The 20,963-nt window shown below is 44.1% G+C and overlaps 1 protein-coding gene across 3 annotated transcripts in view; it reads right to left on the reverse strand.

The window, feature by feature from the left end:
- The window catches only part of ESCO2 (establishment of sister chromatid cohesion N-acetyltransferase 2), a 224,337-nt gene that overhangs the window by 30,757 nt on the left and 172,617 nt on the right, over window positions 1-20,963 (reverse strand). For all 3 annotated transcript variants that reach the window (XM_086928046.1, XM_086928047.1, XM_086928048.1), the window contains exon 9: window positions 14,731-14,874. In XM_086928046.1, the coding sequence (XP_086784172.1) occupies window positions 14,731-14,874 (144 nt within the window). The remainder of the gene's footprint in view (window positions 1-14,730; window positions 14,875-20,963) is intronic.

A 20,963-nucleotide genomic window follows, 5' to 3' on the forward strand; every position in this document is an offset into this window, starting at 1 on the left:
AAGACTCATGGGACCTCCCTTTCAACCGTTACATAAATGTGAACTACAATTTCTAACATGGAAAACTGCTTTCCTTGTTGCCATTACCTCTCTCAGAAGAGTTAATGAAATTCAAGCATTCACAACAGAAGAGCAATTTTTTCAAATACATCCTAACAAAGTGGTTCTTAGACCCAATCCAAAATTCCTACCAAAAGTGATTACTCCTTTTCACCTAAACCAATCAGTAGAGTTACCAGTGTTTTTTCAAAAAACAGACTGTTGCAGAAAGAGCTTTGCACACCCTAGATGTTAGAAGAGCTCTACTATATTACACAGACAGGACTAAATCCTTCAGAAAAACAAAACAACTATTTGTATCCTTCTGTCCACCACACAAAGGCAATCCTATCTCTAAAGGAGGTATTGCTAGATGGATTGTTAAGTGTATTCAAATATGCTATCACAAGGCTAAACGTACACTAACAGTTCCTCCTAGAGCACACTCCACTCGCAAACTAGGAGCCTCTATGGCTTTCTTAGGCAACATACCATTAGAGGATATATGCAAGGCAGCAACATGGTCTACAATACACACCTTCACTAAACACTATTGTGTTGATGAGCAAGCCAAGCAGCAAGCTGCAGTAGGCCAAGCTGTCCTTAAAACACTCTTTCAATATGCTGCAACGGATACAAGCGACCACCGCTAGGGGAGACACTGCTGCACAATCGTTGCTAAATGTAGGATCTACAGCTCATATGCCTCGAACGGAAAATGCTACTTACCAGTATGCATCTGTTCTTGGCATGTAGAGCTACAGAATCCTACATGCCCTCCCGCCTCCCCAGGACTTGTATCCGTTCGAGTACTTATCTTACTTAGATGCACACGCATGGACATCCTTTTCTCTTTACTTCTACTAACTCCATCATTTCCCATCAAGGCGAAAAACAATCTGAGGATGGAGTCGATTACCATGCACAGTATTGTCCATGGGAGGAGTCACCTATCTCGTGACTACAAAAGACTTCTTCCAAGAAGACAACAACAACCTACAATCATCCGAGCCCAACACCAGGTGGCGATCTATTGCTAAATGTAGGATTCTGCAGCTCTACATGCCAAGAACAGATGTATACTGGTAAGTAGCATTTTCCTTAGTTGTATTTATTTCCTAGAACCCAGCAAGCCTGGCTCAGGTAAGTATATTTGATCATTTTCATGGCAGGTTTGCTAATACAAACAAGCTGAATGAAATTGACTATTACAGGTTTGTAAATGCTTTCAATACAGTGAAAATTACTGTTGGTATTCTGCGGTTGGAGCCAGGATTCCCCCAGGGTCAAGGATGCACTCTCAAAACACCCTCTGCGGCCGGGTGCACTCTCGAAACACCCTCTGCGGCCGGGTGCAGAGTGTTATCCAATGGGGGATAGGGGGCCTCCGGTTGGTGGATGCTAGCTCCTGGTGTTAGGCTCAGTGCAGAGGGGGATCCGAGTTCGCACCCAAAGTACACCTGCAGCGGCGCAGGGACGGCTGGGTGCAGGGTTCTGTTTCGGCATTGGGTGCCTTGTTGTTTTTAATGGGGATTCTTGGTTTTGGTTTTTAGATGCAGGCTCGATCCAGGAAGACTTCCGGGAGGCACCAACAGCTTGGCAGGTAAGTTGGAGGGCTCGGGGACATAGGTGCATCTCGGGTTCTTTTCTCCAGGGCACTAGGGGTGTCTTTTGAGATTGGATTACACATGATTGAGCCACTCTGAGTTGGGGGGTCTCCGGCAGGGGCTGCAGGCGTCGTCGGGGATTCCTGGAGGGGTTAACCCACGGTGGACTCGAGCTCTGTAGCACTGGGGACCTCGCTGGGACAGATGGGCCACTCGAACTCGGGCCGTAGGGGATGGGTGCAGTGGTGGGTCCAGGCGCCTGGTTTTTCGTTGTCCTTAGCAGGCTCAGTCTTGCTTTGGAGATTTGTTTGAGCAGAGCTGCTGTTCCCAGGAGATCCGGTCTTTGTTACAGGCAATCAGACCTCCCAGGGGTTCAAGGGGTCGCTGACTGCAGGACATGGCAACTTTTGGCGCAAGATCTCTGGACACTGTAGACGGGCCAGTAGGGCTGGTGCCAAGTCATTTCTTCTATGCAGTCTCCTCTGCTGGGTGTCTTCTTTTGTCCTTCCTAGGTTGCAGGATTCTGCTTTTTTGGTTCCGGGCTGCCCCTAAATACTGTATTTAGTGGGCATTTTAGGGGTGTTGGGGTCAGTAGCCAATGGGCTATTGACCTTAGGTTGACTACACCCTTTGTGTGCTAACCCCAAGTGGAAGAGTGGGCACAAAACATCTGCAAGATGGTGGCCACTGAAGACTGGGCTTCGCTTTGCCTCACCCATCTGAGGGTTGGGGTTGGCAGAGGTGGGCACACCAGGTTTGTGCCAATTTTTCCCACCTGTCTTCCTGCAGCAAAGGGGGGGAGACAGAAAGGGGGCCTGCTCCTGATAGCAGGAGAGGCTGGGGGTCGCATTACAAAGGCAGCAAGGCCTTTGAAGCTCCCCTGCCACAAATGGCTCTTCTTGGCCTGGGGGAGGTGTGACCACCTCTGCCTAGGAAAGGTGTTGCTTCTGGGCTCAGGGAGAGAAGGCTCCCACCCCAGGGGTACAGAAACATGTCTCGTGGTGGCAAGCTGCTGTGTACCAGTCAGGGAACCAACCAGAGGCTGGTCATTTTTCAGGGGGCATCTCTAAGATGCTCTCTGAGTGCATTTTTCATTAAATCCCACACTGGCATCAGTATAGGTTTAAGGTGTTGAGACGTTTGATACCAAACGTCACAGTTTTCAGTAAAGCCATTAATGTGTTGTGGCGTTAGTAATGACAAACTCCCAGCACCATATACTCTTAATGGCATAATTGCACTTACAATGTCTAAGAATATGGCTTAGACACTATAGGGGTACAGGGCTCATGCACCTGTACCCTCACTCCTGGTTTAGTGCATCCAGCTAGCGGGGTGGCTGACCTATGCCAGGGCAGTGTGTTGTAGGCATGGCACAGAGGTATGTGTGCCATGTCGACTCTTCACTTTGTTCTGCCCCAAAACACAGCCTGTAATGGCAGCGTGTGTGTTTAAAAGGTACAGGGCCTCCAAGGGTGGCACAATAAGTGTTGCAGCCCTTAGAGGCCTTCCCTGACCACAGTGCCCTTGGTATCTATGGTGCCTTTTACAAGGGACTGACGCGGCCAGAGAGGTGCCAATTGGCGGTACAAGGTACAGTTTTCGGAGAGAACACAGGCCCTGAGAACCTGATTGGCAGGGACCCAGGGCACATCAAGTCAAAGTGCATCAGTGGTCTGACAAAAAGTGGAGGGAGGGGGCGGGGGGGAGAGTAGCTGCAACAGAAACCCAGCTTCCTACCTTAGGACTCTGCACTTTACCATTGTTAACCAGTGTTAAATGGCTTGTGCTCAGTCCCCTAAGCATGGTTTGATTGGCGTATTGGCATTTAATTTACTTATAATTTACTTATAAGTACCTTCTAAAGTGGTATACCATATAGCCAGGGCATATCATTGAAATATTACCAGTGATTCTGTAGCACTCATTGTGCTACCCACTTAAGTAGCTCTCTAAAACATGCCCCAGACCTGCCATGGTAGCCGAGGTACACTTTTACACGGTCATGTTGACTTGGCATTTAAAGTCCCTGGCAAAGCCTTAAGCTCCAAGGTAGGCCCGAAGTAGCCCATAGGGCAGGGTGCTGTGTAATTAAAAGGCTGGAAACGTACTATTAAGTTTTACTTGTCCTGGTCGTGAAAAACGCCTGAATTTGTTTTTCACTACGATGAGACCTACCCCTCCCATAGGATAACATTGCTTATTCCTTATTACTTTCAAAAAGCTGTGATTCATAATTGGGAGCAGGTAGCTATCACACGTTTGGTACCTATGAAATTGTAATGATAAGCTCTCTATAATGGTAAAGTCTTTGTATTAGAATTTTGAAAATGCCACTTTTAGAAAGTTTATATAAGGTAAAGTGCTAACAACGTGATCAATTAATGAGGTTATTGAGGCCTGAAGTTACTAGTTGGCAAATGGAATTAATCCAAAAACAAGCATGCATTATTCATTAAATAAAATCATTCTGAAAAAAGAAAAACAAAGAGAAGCAGGAGTACACAAAGTAATATGAACAAATCGTGTATTTTGTTATCATTCAAAAGAATTAAGAGTTGTAGGGTACAATAAGATAAGTAACAACCTGTGTACATTAATCTTGTAATTTAAATCAAAACCTCTATCCTAAATCCATAGATTAATGCATGTAATGTCCACTCCTTGATAACAGAGGACAATCCTTAATACAGAATCATCAATCCACGGATCCAGTCAGTACCAAACGTCAGCGTTTCAATCTCCTAAGTCATGTGTATGTGAGACCATCCTCAGAGGACCATGAATATTAATGGAGTTTCACGGTGACTTGGAACAATGCAAGAATGTAGCTGCTGTATGTCAGCTTTAACCAATCACTTACAATAGCCTAAGTAAATTCATCAACTAAGGTCTTATTAATGAAAGGTCACGTTGGTGCTTCATGACAAATAAATGAGGCTCTGCTGAACAATCAAGCGCGAGTTGTAAGAAAACAGGCAACCTACTTTTAAAAAGCTGAGGTTTCCTGCCCTTTGAGGCCTGCAGCCTGTCTTGGGTCAGATGACTAGGTGTAGCTGACAGTTGGACTTTGTGAATTCCTCCCAGACAGTCACACAACAGAGGCATTATATGTGCCTCAATGAGCAATCTGCTGGCAGAATTGGGGAGGAGTTCAGCACAGCCCCACTTACAACTGAATAGCCTGTGCCCCGACTCAACACAAAGGGCCTAACAACCCTGCATTGTCACTACAGCCAGCATGGAGCCAGGGCAGGGGAGTCAAGAAATTCCATGCACTTCAAAGAACCTTTTCAGAAGCTTCTCCCACCTTCTAGAAGGAGGACACCAAGGTATAAAATTAGGACCTGCAGACCCACTCTTCAGTTCACTACTGGACCTGCGGAAGGTCTCTGTTCACTCGGCCAGAATCCCCCCAAGAGGTGTCCCACCTGTCCTAAAGGGGTCCAGATGGCCAAATCTCAAAAACTCAGGAGAATCTTACCGAAAGACTGCTCTGAGAATTAGGAGGAGACCAGGACTAACCTGTTTGCGTATCTGCCCGAGGTGCATCGTCAGTCAAACTGACTTTGCCGATTCTCCAGCTACGTTGTTCTCTGTAGCAGTAAATCATATTCAGTGGTCCTCTGCCAAAAGGTTATCTGACCTCGTGGAACTGTCTTAATCTACAGACCTCTGCCTTGCTGGAGATTTTGAACTTCAATTTCGACGACTAAGTCCAAACGTAGAAATCTTCTGCTCGGCTTCGACCCAAGGTCATCTGATGATGGTCCCTCCTCGGACAACTCCTGCAGCCTTACTTCACTGAACGTTACCTTCTCAAACACTTTTTCTCAGAATTTCTTCAAAGTCCACTTATTGTATCAGAACAATGCTGCATCGAGGTAGGCCATATTTTTCGACTTCGACCCGGTCGCACAGGACTAGATGTCCGCAGGTGGCAGTTTAATTTTTAACCACTTGTTTTTACAAAAAACATTAAAAAAATCATAACTCTGGTTCTACTGATTGGATTTTTGTAGAATGTGTCAATTCATTAAAATGAGGGCTCCCGGTTTTGGTTTTTTTTTGTTGACATTTCCGTCTATTTATCCATGTTTATTTTTTGTTAATTTTATCTGTATTTATCCATATTTATTTTGGGTTTTGTGGAAATTGGAGCCAAAAGGATATTTTTTTTTAAGCCAGAAATTTTTACATAAACATAGATTAATGCATCATTAAAAACTCCCTTGGGGCAAATACACAAAAAATTAATAATACACAAAAGCATCAACAAAAGATCAATGAATACATTTACACAATAATAAATTCAAGACCACAACCCAACCTACTTAAGCATCATAAAACAATCTCCCAACCCTGTTTTAATAAAAATAAATACACCAAACCTTGTTGAATTTCCTAATACCTCCCACCCGTAATGCAAAAATGTGTTCACTTTTCTAAACTATTTTCATCTTATGACCCCATTCAAAAACAGAGGGAATCAAATCTGTTCGCCATTTTTGCAATAAAAGCGATCTAGCTACTGCCATTGCTATATATACATTTTTTACCATGGAATCCATAAAAGAAAGATCAGGATCGAACCCGAAAATTATTAATTTGTCATTAACATCCAATTGGATGCCACATTCATACTCCAAATAACTGAACAGATCTACCCAAAACTTGTGAATTTTGGGACAACTCAACATAATGAGACCAATTAGCCAAAGGATGATTAATACAGCAAAAACATTGAGAAGATTGGTTGGCATACATTTTTGATAGAGCATATGGAGTTCGATAGAGCAGCCATTTGCTGAAAAACAGCATCCTTCACCAATTCACCCCTCTCAATGTACTAAAGTTGAGTTTATTGATAGCTGACCAGATTTGAGATGACATTTCTAAATGTTCATGATCCGACCATTTTTTAATTGCCTTTTGCTCAAGAGCCATTCCTTTGACTGAAGCTAGATATTTCTTCCAGGCACCTGGCTTTTTATCAGATGCCTTCACTAGTAATTCATCAACCAACTGGCTCCGTTCAACCAGATGGAAAACATCTATTTCAGTAAAAAAATTATACAATGTGCTGTATGAACTTAGCAGAATAAAGTCATTAGAAATCAATTGTGACATTTCAGCTACAGTCAACCATCTGCCATTTCTCAAAAAATCCGAAACTTTTAAGAATCCGGCCGCTGCCCATTTTGACGCAAGATTCTTATCGCCCAATAACGCTGCTAAATTCCGATTATAAAATTGTCACCAAACTTCTGTCACTTAGGTTCAATCAGTATGCGGCAAAATTGATCCATTCAGATAAGAATGGTTTTATCGCTGGCAGACAATTGGTTACTAATACTCACTTTTTGACAGAGGCTTTGGATTATTTTGACACACAGAGGATACCATTATTAGATGCAGAGAAGGCTCTTGACCTCGTGGTGTGGGAGACATTGTTTACAATCTTGCAGCATTTTGGTATTCCATCGCTGATTACATCTTTGATCCGTAATCTATATGCTGATCCTGTAGCCAATGTAGTTGTTACTACGGCTGTGGCAGGGATACTCAAAATTAAACAAGGCACACGGCAAGGGTGCCCCTTATCGCCAGTTCTATTTGCTTTTTTCATTGAGCCCTTGGCAATGGCAATTAGGAACTGTGCAGATATTTGTCCCCTAATTCCATCAATTCCAAAATTGGAATTATATGCTGATGACATCATACTTATAATTAAACCAAAGATAGAGGTCCAAGCCAAAGTCTTCCAGCTTTTTGAAGACTTTGAGGCCTTAGGGGGATATCGTATTAATAAAGGGAGGACCGAAGTTTTGTAATGCGAGAGAGTAACTTTAGATCCGCATCCTGATATTTATACTTGTGTCAATACTACTCCAAAGAGATACTTTACTGAATCTGTCAGCGATTTATATCATCTGAATTTTGCTTCTCTTCTTCGGAAAGTTCAGGGCTTATTTTCTTGGTGGAGCTTGCTTCCCCTTTCTATTTTGGGACGGGTGGCTTTAATTAAAATGTCTGTTCTTCCGTTATTTAAATTTCTTTTTTCAACTATTCCATGCACTTTATCAGGTTCTTTCTTCACTTAGGTAGAGTCTGTTTACAACCTTCTGTTGGGCAAAAAAACACCTCGTATTGCACTTAGCACTTTATTTGAAGATTTGGATCAGGGAGGATTAGCTCTTCCAAATCTTTGGGATTATTATTATGCACATTTCGCACAATATTTATCTAGATTTAAATCTTTACCACAGTCAAATTCATTCCCCCTTGTTGATTTTTAAATCCCCGAAACTTGTTTGTTATAAGTGCCTCCACTGTTTTCTAAAAAACGGCAGGCGTTGTTCAAAAGATATTCTATTCCTGTAATTAATTCAGCTATATTGTTAGAAGGGATCCTGCCAATGGCCAGGGTTAAACAATCGTTCCAGTCCCTCTTCCACGTTATTCTCGAGTGCATGCTTGCTTTTAACTACTGCTTTGACTTCTCGCATAACAGTCAATAACTGGTCCTCTAAGACTGATATCCTTTCTTCTGCCTCCTGGAGCTTGACTGGGAGACTTGCCATTGTACTTTCGATCTTCTCTAGTCGTAGATTAAGAGAAGCCAGTTCTACTTTCTGGTTTTTTTTCAAGTCGCGAATCTCCTCTAAAATTAGAGTTAACATATCTTTAATGCTCATTTGAAAATCCCCCACTGACTCTGCATCGAGATTAGGAATAGAGCAGGTGGATTTTGCAGCTGATGATAGGATTCCATTCCCCCGCTCCTCTTGTTGAAAGGATATGGACTGAGCCAAAGTCCTGACAAAAGGTATCGGTGAGATATCTGAAATATTAGAGGCATTTGCAGCCTGATCAGAAACTTGCACAATTTCGGAAGTCACTAAATTTGCTGCAGACGTCCCACTCTGGATAGACAATAAAGCAGTTGCTTCATCATGGTGGAGAATCAATCCTGACAAGCATCCAATATCAATAGTGGAATCAGCATTTAGAACAGCTTGTGCATTACCCATTCTAGGCACAGCAGACCCTACTCCTGATGTTCAAACCCCAACTGTAGGAACTATCATTCCAGAAAGCTCCTTCGTATTCTGCATGCTCAGACTAGAGCCAGGAGAGGAAGAATGCAGCGTTGTTTTTTTAGAAACAGTGAATAATTTTTGACTTCTTTAATAGTGCACGCTTTTCTTGCACATCAAGTTTGCCTTCTTCTTGCGGCCGTAGTGCGTAACTCGCGGTGATTACCTCCTTACCGGATACCCCCACCTCTTGGCTTAGCTGCTCTCTAGCTACTATGGACCATCCTACCGTATCCTCCTGAACCATGTGATGATAGAGGATGCAGTCTCCAACTATGTGTGGAAGTCAAGCCTCAGGATTTCGCCGAGAGGTACCGACGGAGAGAGCGGGGCCTCATTCTCCGAGCCGTTGCCGGGTGAGGTGAGGCTTGACTCCCACACATAGTTGGGCACTGCATCCTCTATCATCACATGGTTCAGGAGGATACGGTAGGATGGTCCAATTGACCACATTCACTGTTGACAGACTTATTTGAGTCTGACATTTCACCCCTTTTTTTTGCACTATTAATAGAGTGTATCTTTGCAGTAGCATCTTGATACTAGTGGCCCTGAAGAATGCCGGTGTACTTTCACCTCACGGCAGAAACATGTTGGCCTTATTAACCACTCAGCAAAGTAGACAGTGATTTTGTCACACTGTATTGCACCTTTTTAATGTGACGTCTAGGTGAATAATAATAAACTGATTTTTCTTTTGCCTTGACCGTCATTTTAATTTCACTCACTCATCTTTCACTGCACTGCACTGTACCAGCACCGCCAGTGGCGTGGACACTTTCATCCTGTGAACCATAATAGTGTGACATCCAGCCGATTCATCTGGGCACGGATGCACCAATCTGGTTCTAGATGTCCTAAATGACGAGGCTTCGCCATGAGGGTGGGCTGATAGGATTTCTACCTTCCATTTATTGTCTTTCGACCACTTTGGGCTGGTTCAGCGCAATGTCAGTTTGTAGTTTTTTTCATTGAGGACCTAGAGGACTTAGCTTCTTTTTCAGACCTTCAGGCTTGCATTGCAACATTGTTTAAGGGTTCCAGCCAGCTCCTGGCTACTAGAGTGCACCTAAAAAGACCACACTGCAGTAGCAGGGGTCAGTGGCAGCCATCTAAAGGGAAGAAAGCACCTGCACCTTAGCATTGGTAAGCAATGGGAAGGTGCCCAGAGACCTAAGGCCAACGAAAAGTAGGTGAGAAAAATGAGGCAAAAGCGAAAACAAATAGGGAAGACCACCCTAAGGCTGACCGGTCTAACATTCATCTTCATCTATTTTTCTCTTTTTGGTTTCTCTTTGTCTCTTTCTTATCTTTCCCTTTCTCTCCTAATCATTTTCTCGCTTTCTGGCTCAACCATTCCCCCTTTTTTCTTGCTCTTCTTCTTGCAGTCCCTTCTTTCTTCCTTCTTGCTGCGTCATTTCCAAAGTGTTTCTTAGTTTCTTTCCTTCATATCTTCCCTCCCTAGTTCTTGCTTCTTTTTGCTTTCTCACTTTATTTCCGTCTCTCTCCTGCCTTTGGTCTTTCCTTCCTTTTTTCTCCTTCTCCCACTCTCTTTCAAGATCTGTTTCAAGTTTGTTACTTATCTTCAGTCCTTCTTTTATTTCCTATTAGTCTGCTTGATTCCTCATTTATTTTCCTTCTTTTTTGCTTTTTCATTCCAGATTTCCTTTTTTCTTCACTTAGTCCTCCTTTCTTTACCATATTTTGCTTGTTCATCTTTGTTCCATCACTTTTCTACCCATGTTCCTTCTTTCCTTTTTCTACTACCTTTTTTCCCTTTGTCTCTTTTCTTTAGTTTTGTGCCTTCTTCTTTTCTTCTTTCCCTTTCTTCCGTTCTTCTCCTTCCTTCCCTCTTCCGTCTTCCCCTTTCTTTCTCTCAACCCCTTTCCTTTCTTCTCTATTTTCCTTTATTTAATTTTTCATATTCCCATTTGCTTTTTCATTTCTGACTTTATCAGTTTTCTCTTGGTTTCTTTCTTCTTCTGTGTTCCGTCTTTCTCTCTTTCCTTTCTTCAAGAGTGTTTTAATTCCTAAAGCAATTTGTTTATGAATTTGTGTTTTATTTTTGCCTCAACTATATACCCTTGGACAAGGGTATGACTGAAGAAGGATTATGTTACTTACCCTGTAAGCATCTGTCTTTGGCATGTAGTGCTGTAGATTCGCCTAGCATAAGTCTGACATCTAGTGTTGGGCTCTGATGATTGCAAGTTGTTTTTGTTCGAAGAAGCTTTTCGAGCCACAAGGCTGTGCAAGGCCTCTTTTTGCCGATACTGTGCATGGTTATCGACTCCATTGTTAGATTGTTTTGTCTTAGGTGCATGAGAATTGAGTTAGTGTGTCAGTAATTTGATGTCCATGCAAGTAATGGGAATTAAGGCAAATTAGAAAAGTAAACTAAGACCTACACAGGCGTCCGTGGAGAAGGATGGGTGCATGTGAATCTACAGCACTACATGCTAAGAACAGATGCTTACAGGGTAAGCCACAGATGTGTGGCTGTAGATGCACATGCTTCGCATAGACTAAAAAGGAGTTCCTCCCCAAAGCAGTGCCTATCCTATGGCAGTTGTTTGAAAGAGTACGTAGCACTGCTTGTTCAACATTGGATTGTTGACATGCTAATACATCCACACAGTAATGTTTTGTGAAGGTGTGTGGTGTGGACCATATTGCTGCTTTGCAAATGTCACCAATGGGTAGGTGCCCTAGGAATGCTATAGAGGCCCATATTTAACGGGTTGAGTGGGTCTTAGGGGGAACAGGTAAATTATGTATATATATGTAAATGTATATTAGCATAACAAGTCTGAATACATTTGGCTATCCATCTAGAAATCCAATTTTTCAAATTGGACTTCCAGTGTGGAGAGATGAGAAAGTAACAAATGATTGCTTGGTTTTCCTGAATGTTTTGGTTCTGTCAATATAATACATTAAAGCTCTTCAACGTCTAGAGTATAAAGAGCTCTCTCTGCACGAGAATCAGGCTGTGGAAAGAAGACCGGTAATTCTATTAATTGGTCAATATGGAAAGTTGAAACTACTTTGGGAAGGAACTTTGAGTTTGTTCATAGCACTACTTTGTCTCTGAAGTTGGAAGAATGATTCTTCTAAGGTTAGTGATTGGAGCTCACTGACACATTGGAGTGAAATGATAGCTATTAAAAATGCTAAAATCCAAGTATAGGAGATGGCAGGGATGTAGTGGCTCAAATGGAGGCCCCATGAGCCTTGTTAATACAATGTTGAGATTCCAAGCTGGAGCTGATGGAAGTTTAGGGGTAATTATTCTTTTAAGTCAGTCCATGAATGCATTAATGACTGATATTTTCAATAAAAATACAGGTTGTCTGTTTTGCAGATAGGCTGCAAGGAGTAAGCATACTGAAGTGTAGGCTAGACACGAGGTTTGGAGATGTAGGTGATAATAAATAATTGTTTGTACCAGCGCATCTAAAGGGTTTACTTTCTTGTGCTGGCAGTACAGGACATTTGGCAGCATAGCACTTCCTAGATGTAGACCTACGAACATCTTTAAGAATATCCATGCATTGTTGTGGTAGGTGTTGATGTCCAAATTATTTGACTTCAGAAGCAATATGGCATGGTTAATTTCCTTGGGATTGGGATGTCTGATTTTGCCATGGTTCTGTTTCAGAAAGTCTGGGTTGAAGGAAGTTTCTTGTGGTGACCATGTGAGAGTTCCAGTAGTGTGGTGAACCATGGTTGATTTGCCCAGGTTGGAGCTATTAGTACTAGGGAGAGGGAGGTTTGCCTGAGCTTTCTGACCACAAATAGAAGTAGCAGGAGAGGTGAAAAGCGTAGGTAAATATCTCTGACCATAGGTCTCCATATGTACCTTAGTATCATATACTAGGGACTTACAATGGTACACCAGTAGCCAATAGGGGAGGTACAGAAGTACTTACCATAGTCAATTTAGGGAGGAAGCACAATGACTGGGGTCCTGATTAGCAGAAAATTCAAAAACACAGACAGCTGGCAAAAAAGTGGGGGTAACCATGCTAGAAGGATCCTACCTTCCTACAGAGACAGATTCCTCCTGGGTTGCCGAGGCTGCTGCTTCTTCCTCCTTCGGCTGGCCAGAGATGTCGGGTGTGTCGTCTGAGTGTCGGCGCATGCATTTCTAGGTACCACGCATGTTAGTCCCGAAGGGTGTCTTAGACCGCAATGACCTGCAGGCCTCAAAGGTTTCTTCCCGATGGACGAGCAAGAGGCATAAATTATAGACCGAATGTTGATCTGTGAGAGGGTATTTCGAATGGCACTTTGGAAAGAAGCGGAACGAAGGGAGTTCAATCAGCAGCTAATTTGTCGGTCAGTGCGGTTTGTTTTAAAAGGGCCTAGTCGGAAGAGGCCCATAGGCCATTGAGACAAGACGAAGGAGCAGACGTGCAAAATGGTTTTTTGCTCAGAACATAAGAGTGGCTATGCGATTGAGACAATACCATTGAAATAAGGAATTAACTGCCAAACCGAAGGGAGCCCAAGAGTATCTCGAACCGGAGCTAGAGAGACTACATCCAAACCAGTCTGCGGAAAGAAACAATCTAACAAAGGAGTTGATGCCTATGTGCAGTATCACCAAAAGGAGGAGTGTCACAGTCTCAAAAACAACTTCCAATCATCCAAGCCCAAAAGTAGATGGTGGACTTATGCTAAGCATGTGTGTCTACAGCCACACATGCCTCGGATATATATATACTGGTAGAGCCCTACAACACCTGCATGTATTCCTTTATTACTAGTAATGGTTATGGTTGAAATGTTAAAAAATAACTTTAGTTTCAGTGTGTCTGTATGTGCCTTAGAGTGCTTTGGCATTTTGTCCCAAAGCAGTGAAATGTCAAAGGCCGGCCTTGCCAATAACTTTTCTATAATTTCAACCAAAACTAAATATTACTCTTAATCATCAGTCTTGGCAAGGCCTGCATCTGGATCTCTCGACTGCAACCAATAGGTTTTAGGGAAATAATCAGGATAAGTAGTCTTTCAAGTCCTATCTCACGTAACAAGCATAGTGTCATCCCCTCTATTCATGACAAAGTGACATTGCCCTTTCACAGATCTAAGCAAAATGCTCCTTGGGGACCCTACAGAGTACAGCTTGTATGCCATTAATAATTGTACTCCCTTCAAAAGGACTGGATGTTCAAGGAGCAGTGTTTAAGTTGCTTGGCTTGTAGGAACCCTTATATAATAAGTATGCAGTAGCTCTCGCTATTGAAAAGGTTGAAGACTCCTGGGCTAAAGTGCAGTGGTTAAGCTGCATTCTGCAACAACGTGTTGGCAAAAACCAAACACTGGGCATCACTAAAATCATCATACCAACCATGAAGCATCCTTGTGGAGGAGTGATGATTTGGGCCTCCTTCGTAGTCACAAGACCTGGGCACGTCACAATCATTAATTAACACCAGAATTTATTGCTTTCTATGTAGTACATTTTTGAGGAAAATGTGAGATCATCTGTTCAGCAGCTAAAGTTTAGCCTAAAGTAGCTAATGCAACAGAATAATGATTAAACAAGAGAATGGCTTAAAAAATGAAAAAACAACTAAAACGTACAGGAAAGGTTTACTTCAAGTTATTGAGGCTAATGGGGTTTCCATGTGTTACTGAATCACAGGGCTACTGAATGTTGGCAGTAATTCCTTCTCGGGGAAATTCCATATTTATTAGAAGAATATCTTTCCCTTTATAACTACAATGCTTTCTTATTCTATTACATTTAATATACAAGTGTGTATTTTTTTATCACAAGTGTATGGATGGTGTCCAGGGTTGATTCTCAACAACAGTGTCAATATGATGCCCCTTTTTTAAGAAGTTGTCTGCAGTACTCCCAAAGCAATGAATTCTGAAATCTTGGTGTATTTAAGAAATATTTCACAGACTGAAATTGCATTTTCAAGCATTCTGCCTTTGTTAAACTTGCCACATATTATTCCAGCACGTACCTGTTTGATGGGTTCTGCAATCAAGCAGCCAACAATTTTCTTCTCATTAGATACAAACATATAGGTTTTAGCCTTGCTGGGACAGCTCAAGGTTGCCTGTTTGAACCCCAGCTCACTATCCACTAGTTCTCGTACCTCTTCTGCCTGCATACAAGGAAAGAAGCAAATCACAAAAAAGTTCTGATGCAGGCACCAACCTACATGGATATTCATTATAGAATTGAATGCTTTAGAATATCCCAACATTCCAAGCACCCTCCCCACTCCAAATGTAATAAATTTCATTCTTTAAGATATGATATACAAGATGGGAGCAAAAGCAAGCTACCCAGTTGCGTGCCATGATCATAAGTTGATATCTAAACATAATAAGTTTACATTTACAAAGAAACCAATAAAGATTCAAGAAGAATATTCCAAACGATCAGCGAAGCAAAACAGAGGCTATTTTCTTTTTTTTAGGTTGGTGTGAAGTGGCAACATTTAGGTGCGAGACACGATAACAGTATGAAAGGTACCAAAGCACCATCCTACAATAGTCAATTTCCTATATGAGTAAAAATTCAACAGTGCAAGAAAAGTTTGACACCACATACATCGCTTTTACAATGAAGTGCATGTTGTTAACTATTCCTTGAAGTCAAGAAAGAATCCTGGTATAATACAAGAAGGCTTTTTGAAACAAACATGATTGTCATTAAGAGAAAGAGCTTTCTAAAGGTCTTGTTCATCAAAATCATCTGTATCTGTTAGTAGCAGAATCGAAGGATTACTGCAGCTTTACTGTAAGGAGCATTTTTATACAGTATGAAGAGGCATATGCTGTGAAACATAATACTTGGCTGCACATCCCTGCTCGAGAAAGATGCAGAGCAAACATCACTGGTTCATCTTGGCATCTTGGCATCGGTTCTAGAAAGACTTTGGGTAACAGAACTTGCAAAAACCTCTCTAAGGGGGAAAGCTAGTGGATTATCTTAAAACAAGATTGGATTATTTATATCAGTTTCATGCTTGTTGCTATCCATTTTGAGATATGAATGGACTTGCATCAAACGGAGAACAGTTGTTGCATCTTCTACATACTTAAGTCTGATCTATATACAATGAACAAGTTACTTACCTATAGTAATGCTTTTTCTTGTAGAGACTATAACTGCAGATTCCCCAGGCATCAGACAGGATCTGAAAAATCTTGAGCGGGTACCTGAATTTATGGATTCATACAGGTGGAATGAATTTGGAACTTTAGGTATGAATGTAGGCAACAACTGATCTGGTGTAGATTCGAAATGGTGCAGATTGTTGTTGCTGCACCAGTGACAGAATCTCTTTCATTTTGCCACATCAGTTTTATTTTTGCTGAAAGCTCTTGAGTGTGCCAGAATGGATCTGCAGAATATTAAGGGAATATTTAGGGATTAGAATTCCTGTCATGATGAGCTAAGAGGATAAGTTGAGGGACTTTATTTGAGGGTGGACCATCTGTCCTTCGTTCATGGATTTCAGATTATGGATTGGTGGGAAGAGAATGTGCGAGTAGATCAACATCATAAGAAGCTCAGATAGCAAAACTTGTCTCTGCCACGCTGGGGCTATTAGAATCAGATTGTATGGCTCTGACTTTATCTTGAGTAGTAATCTTGGGATGAGAGGGAACTGTGAAAATGCATAAGCAAACTTTCCTGTCCATCATAGTTTTAGAGCAATCCCCCCATGATCCCGTCTGAGGGAATCTGTTAGTCAAACTTTTGGCATTTCTTGTTATTCAGTGTTGTGAAAAGGTCCAATTTTGGAGTCACCATCTTTTGAAGACCCAGGCCAGCTGTACCTAATTTAATTCCTCTTCATGGCACTGGCTATTGGACCTGCTAAGAAAATCTGCCCAAGTGTTGTGTATGTCGGGTCCATGCTCCACTTGAAGGGAAATTATGTACTTCAGCAGCCACGGACATATCTCCGGAGCCTGAAATTATAGTATTTGTGATCTTGTTCCCCCTTGCTTGGCAAGGTAAAACAAAGTGGTGGAGTTGTCTGTTCTTACTTTAACAGGAGAAATGCAAATCCTGTGAAGCAATGCCTGTAATCCTAGAAACACTGCTTTCAAATCCAGAAGGATGATATGCATTTGTGTCTCTTGGCCAGTCCATTTCCATGAATTTCTAGACCCTAAGATGTGCCCTGCCCTCCCTCCCTCCATCCGTGAAGGGACGAGTCCGTAGTCCTAATGTAACTGGGGCATGGTGCCTCAAAGACGAGGCCTGGACATATATTTTTCTTTATTTCCCACCATGGCATGGCTTCTTTTATTGCCTGAGTGATGACTAATGAGATCGAACGACCGGTGAGCCTAGATTCAACAGACATCTAGTTGTTCCTGAAGCAGCCTCATATGCAAACTGCAGTTTTGAATCAATGGAATGCAGTAGGATAGCATTCCCAGCATTGATTTGTACAATATCACTGAAAGTGACTTCCTTCTTTGTATTTGACTCGTTAAATGCAAGATCTTGTAAATGCGTTCTGTCTTAGGGTAAGACTTCGCTATCTGATTGTCCAGAACAGCCCCAAGCAACATCAACGATTGACTCGGGATGAGGGATGATTTTTACAAATAGATCTGCAGTCCCAGTGATTTGAAGAGCTGATGATAAGCTCATGAAGAGTTTTTTGCAGAGTGGTATGTGGACCCATGACTAGCCAGTCGTCCAGATAGGGATAAACCTGGTGCTCTTGCAGTCTTAAGAAGACGGCCACTGGCACCATGCACTTCGTGAATATTCTGGGTGCTGATCATAGGCCAAAAGACTGTACTTTGAACCGATAATGGAACCTTGCCACTTCGAACCGTAAGAACCGTTGATGCTTGACATGAATGGAGATGTGTAAAAAAGCGTCTAAGATAGGGGTACTCGTAGTACGGCCCCCGGGCCTCTGGCGGCCCGGCAAGCCTTCTCTGGCGGCCCGCGGACCTTTCAGACATCTACCCGAGTTTTTTTTATTTTTTTTAAGGCTGTCTGCAACCAGAGCTGACTCAGAGACTCTGCTGCCTGTGGGGGCCGGGCGATTGCCGTCGTAGTCAGAGTGGGGCTGCAGGGGCGCTGAGAGGTGAAAATAGCCTGATTAACATGCTAATGGTCAGACCATTAGCATGTTAATGAGGCTATTTTCACCTCTCAGCGCCCCTGCAGCCCCACTCTGACTACGACGGCAATCGCCCGGCCCCCACAGGAAGCAGTCTGAGTCAGCTCTGGTTGCAGACAGCCTTTAAAAAAAATGAGGGAGACAGAGGGAGGGAGGGAGGGAAAGCGAGGGAGGGAATAGTGCTACATGGGTCTAATTTGTGCCGGTGCTGAGCAGCGGAAAGCTCTCTTCATGCTGTCAGGCCATCCCCAGATAGAACGTAACAGATAGTCCTAACGAACCAATCAACCATATCCCACGTTTATCAAAACACTTCCAGGAAAACATATTTTGCGCAATGCGTTTTAGAGGGCTTGCACATTCATGCACGATTCATGTACAATACCCCCTTGGTTCAGGGACTACAACATCACACGAGACGTCACTTCAGAAGTTACGGCCGCCGTTTAATTACAGATTAGCGCACAGACTCCCGGCTGAACAAAGGTAGGAAGTGCGCTTCGGTGCTCATTGTGGCTTGTAGCAATGATAAGATCTGCTGCATGACTTCCAATATGCATGCCCTGGAAAGGCATTTCGCCTGAGCACGGGTTGACAGTTTTATACAGAGGAGTCCCTTTGAGCAATGCTAGCAGGAAACTTGGTGTGTGTGTGTCAATCTACACTACTACAGAATACCTTCCATCTGGAAACAGACAGAAGTGGGCCCGTATTTTGGTCAATGGTATGTGGCCCTACAGGTCACACTCACTCTCACTTAGTTTTGGAAATTCCTGCAGGCCCTGCACCGACCGCCTGCCTCTCAGCAGCCTTTCCCTCCCTGGCGGATTACGTGACTCAGGCACCCTCGCCAGATAGAGCTGTAATATTCACCTGCCTTCCATGTGGGGGCCAAGGGGACACGCAATTGCACTGAGGAAGGCAATTTCAGCACCTGGAGAGCAGCATAGCTCCTCTCAGACCCACGGAGAGTCACGCAGATTGACCCCTCCCTTCTCGGGGCCAGGCCCTTTGAAAATGATACGAAGGTCCGGGTCCAGGTCGACGGATTTACAACAGTGCTGCAGTGCTCAAAGAGAGTGTCTTCTTGGCTGTCTACTCCCAAACACCGTTAAACCACCAGCATAAGGGACACACTGGAGCTGACACTTGTAAGTATGTATAGCAGCAGTACCTCAATTGCTGTTAATTTCTTTTGGCATTTGGCCTCGTGCAAAATGTACATGTAAGCAGAGCGTTTTTGATGTACTGATGGTTTGGGTTCCATGGCAGTATGTTATAGTAGCAGTGGGCTGCATCAATATCTGGTGTATTGTAATTTGAGATTACCGTTTCCACATTTCAGGCGGGAGCCAGCCAAAATAAAGCACTTTTTGGCTTTAAAAATCAGGAGTATCCCTTCTGAATCGGGAGAGGGAGACAGAGGGAGGGAGAGCTAGAGGGAGGGAAAGAGAGGGAGAGGGAAAGTGAGGGAGGGAAAGGGAGCGAGGGAGGGATGGAGAGGGAGGGAGGGAAAGGGAGCCAGGCGGAGACAGAGGGAGGGAGGGAGACAGAGGGAGGGAGACCGAGAGAGGGAGACAGAGGGAGTGAGGGAGACAGAGAGAGGGCGGGAGACAGAGAGGGAGGGAAAGAGAGGGAGAGGGAAAGTGAGGGAGGGAGAGCGATGGAGAGGGAGGGGAAGGGATGGGATGGGGAGGGAAGGAGGGAGAGTGAGGGAGAACGAGGGAGGGAAAGGGAGCGAGGGAGGGATGGAAAGGGAGCGAGGGAGGGAAAGGGTGGCAGACGGAGGGAGACAGAGGGAGGGAGACAGAGGGAGTGAGGGAGACAGAAAGAGGGAGGGAGGGAGACAGAGAGAGGGAGACAGAGGGAGTGAGGGAGACAGAGGGAGTGAGGGAGACAGAGAGGGAGGGAGAAAGTGAGAGAGTCAGAATGAGTGAGACAGAGGGAGAGATGGAGAGAGATGAGAGAGTCAGAGGGAGACAGTCAGAGACAGAGAGAGGGAGAGGGAGAGGGAAAGGGGGAGGGAGAGGGAGAGGGGGGAGAGAGGGAGGGAGAGGGAGAGGGGGGAGAGAGGGAGAGTGAGTGAGACAGAGGAAGAGAGGGAGTGAGAGAGTCAGAGTGAGTGAGACAGAGGGAGAGATGGCGAGAGATGGAGAGAGAGCGAGTCAGAGGGAGACAGAGTCAGAGGGAGACAGAGACAGAGAGAGGGAGAGGGCGAGAGAGAGGGAGAGAGAGGGGGAGAGAGGGGGAGAGAGGGGGAGAGAGGGGGAGAGAGGGAGAGAGAGGGAGAGGGAGGGAGAGGGAGGGAGAGGGAGAGAGAGGGAGAGAGAGGGAGAGAGAGGGAGAGAGAGGGAGAGAGAGGGAGAGAGAGGGAGAGAGAGGGAGAGAGAGGGAGAGAGAGGGAGAGAGAGGGGGAGGGAGAGAGATGAGTCTATAAAGGGTCTGGTGGCTCAGTGGACGAAGGCGTCCGCTGCAGGGACCTATGATCAACCTTATGGTCATAGTTTTTTTTGTTGCTCTAGCCCCGCCCCTTCCCCACTGACCCCGCCCCCACCGGTGCGGCCCTCGGACACAAACCACACTGTAAATTTGGCCCCCGAGAGAAAGTTTGTGAGTACCCATGGTCTAAGAGATCGAGAGATGTCATAAAGTCCTGTTTGTTGATCATCAATAGAATCTCCTGCAACAACCGCATTCACAAGAGCCGTTTATTAGGTTTTGACTGGCGATGTGCGCATGCGCCAAAAAACTTTATGATTTCTGTGTGGGGTCGGGTATCCGCCACAGTCTCCCATTGGCTAGCTCCATAAATGGAGGCTAGCCATTGGGAGACGGCTCTGTCCGTCAATCCCGGACCAGATTCGGGGGCGTTCCTGAGAATTTTTGGCTTTTGGCGACATCAGTCTCGGGAACGCCCCCAAATCTGTTCCGGCATTGAAGGCACACGCCTCCCTGCACAGGCCGTGCTTTGAATGGGTGCGCAACGTTTTGCTGTGTCCCTGAGGCTGAGCTGCCCCTTTAACTGTGACGCTGTGTACAGCATCGGAAGACACGGGTGAAAGTATGATGCTTTTCAGGATCGGCAAAAA

Source organism: Lissotriton vulgaris, chromosome 6 (assembly GCF_964263255.1).
Source record: "Lissotriton vulgaris chromosome 6, aLisVul1.2, whole genome shotgun sequence".
In the NCBI taxonomy this organism is placed as follows: Eukaryota; Metazoa; Chordata; class Amphibia; order Caudata; family Salamandridae; genus Lissotriton; species Lissotriton vulgaris.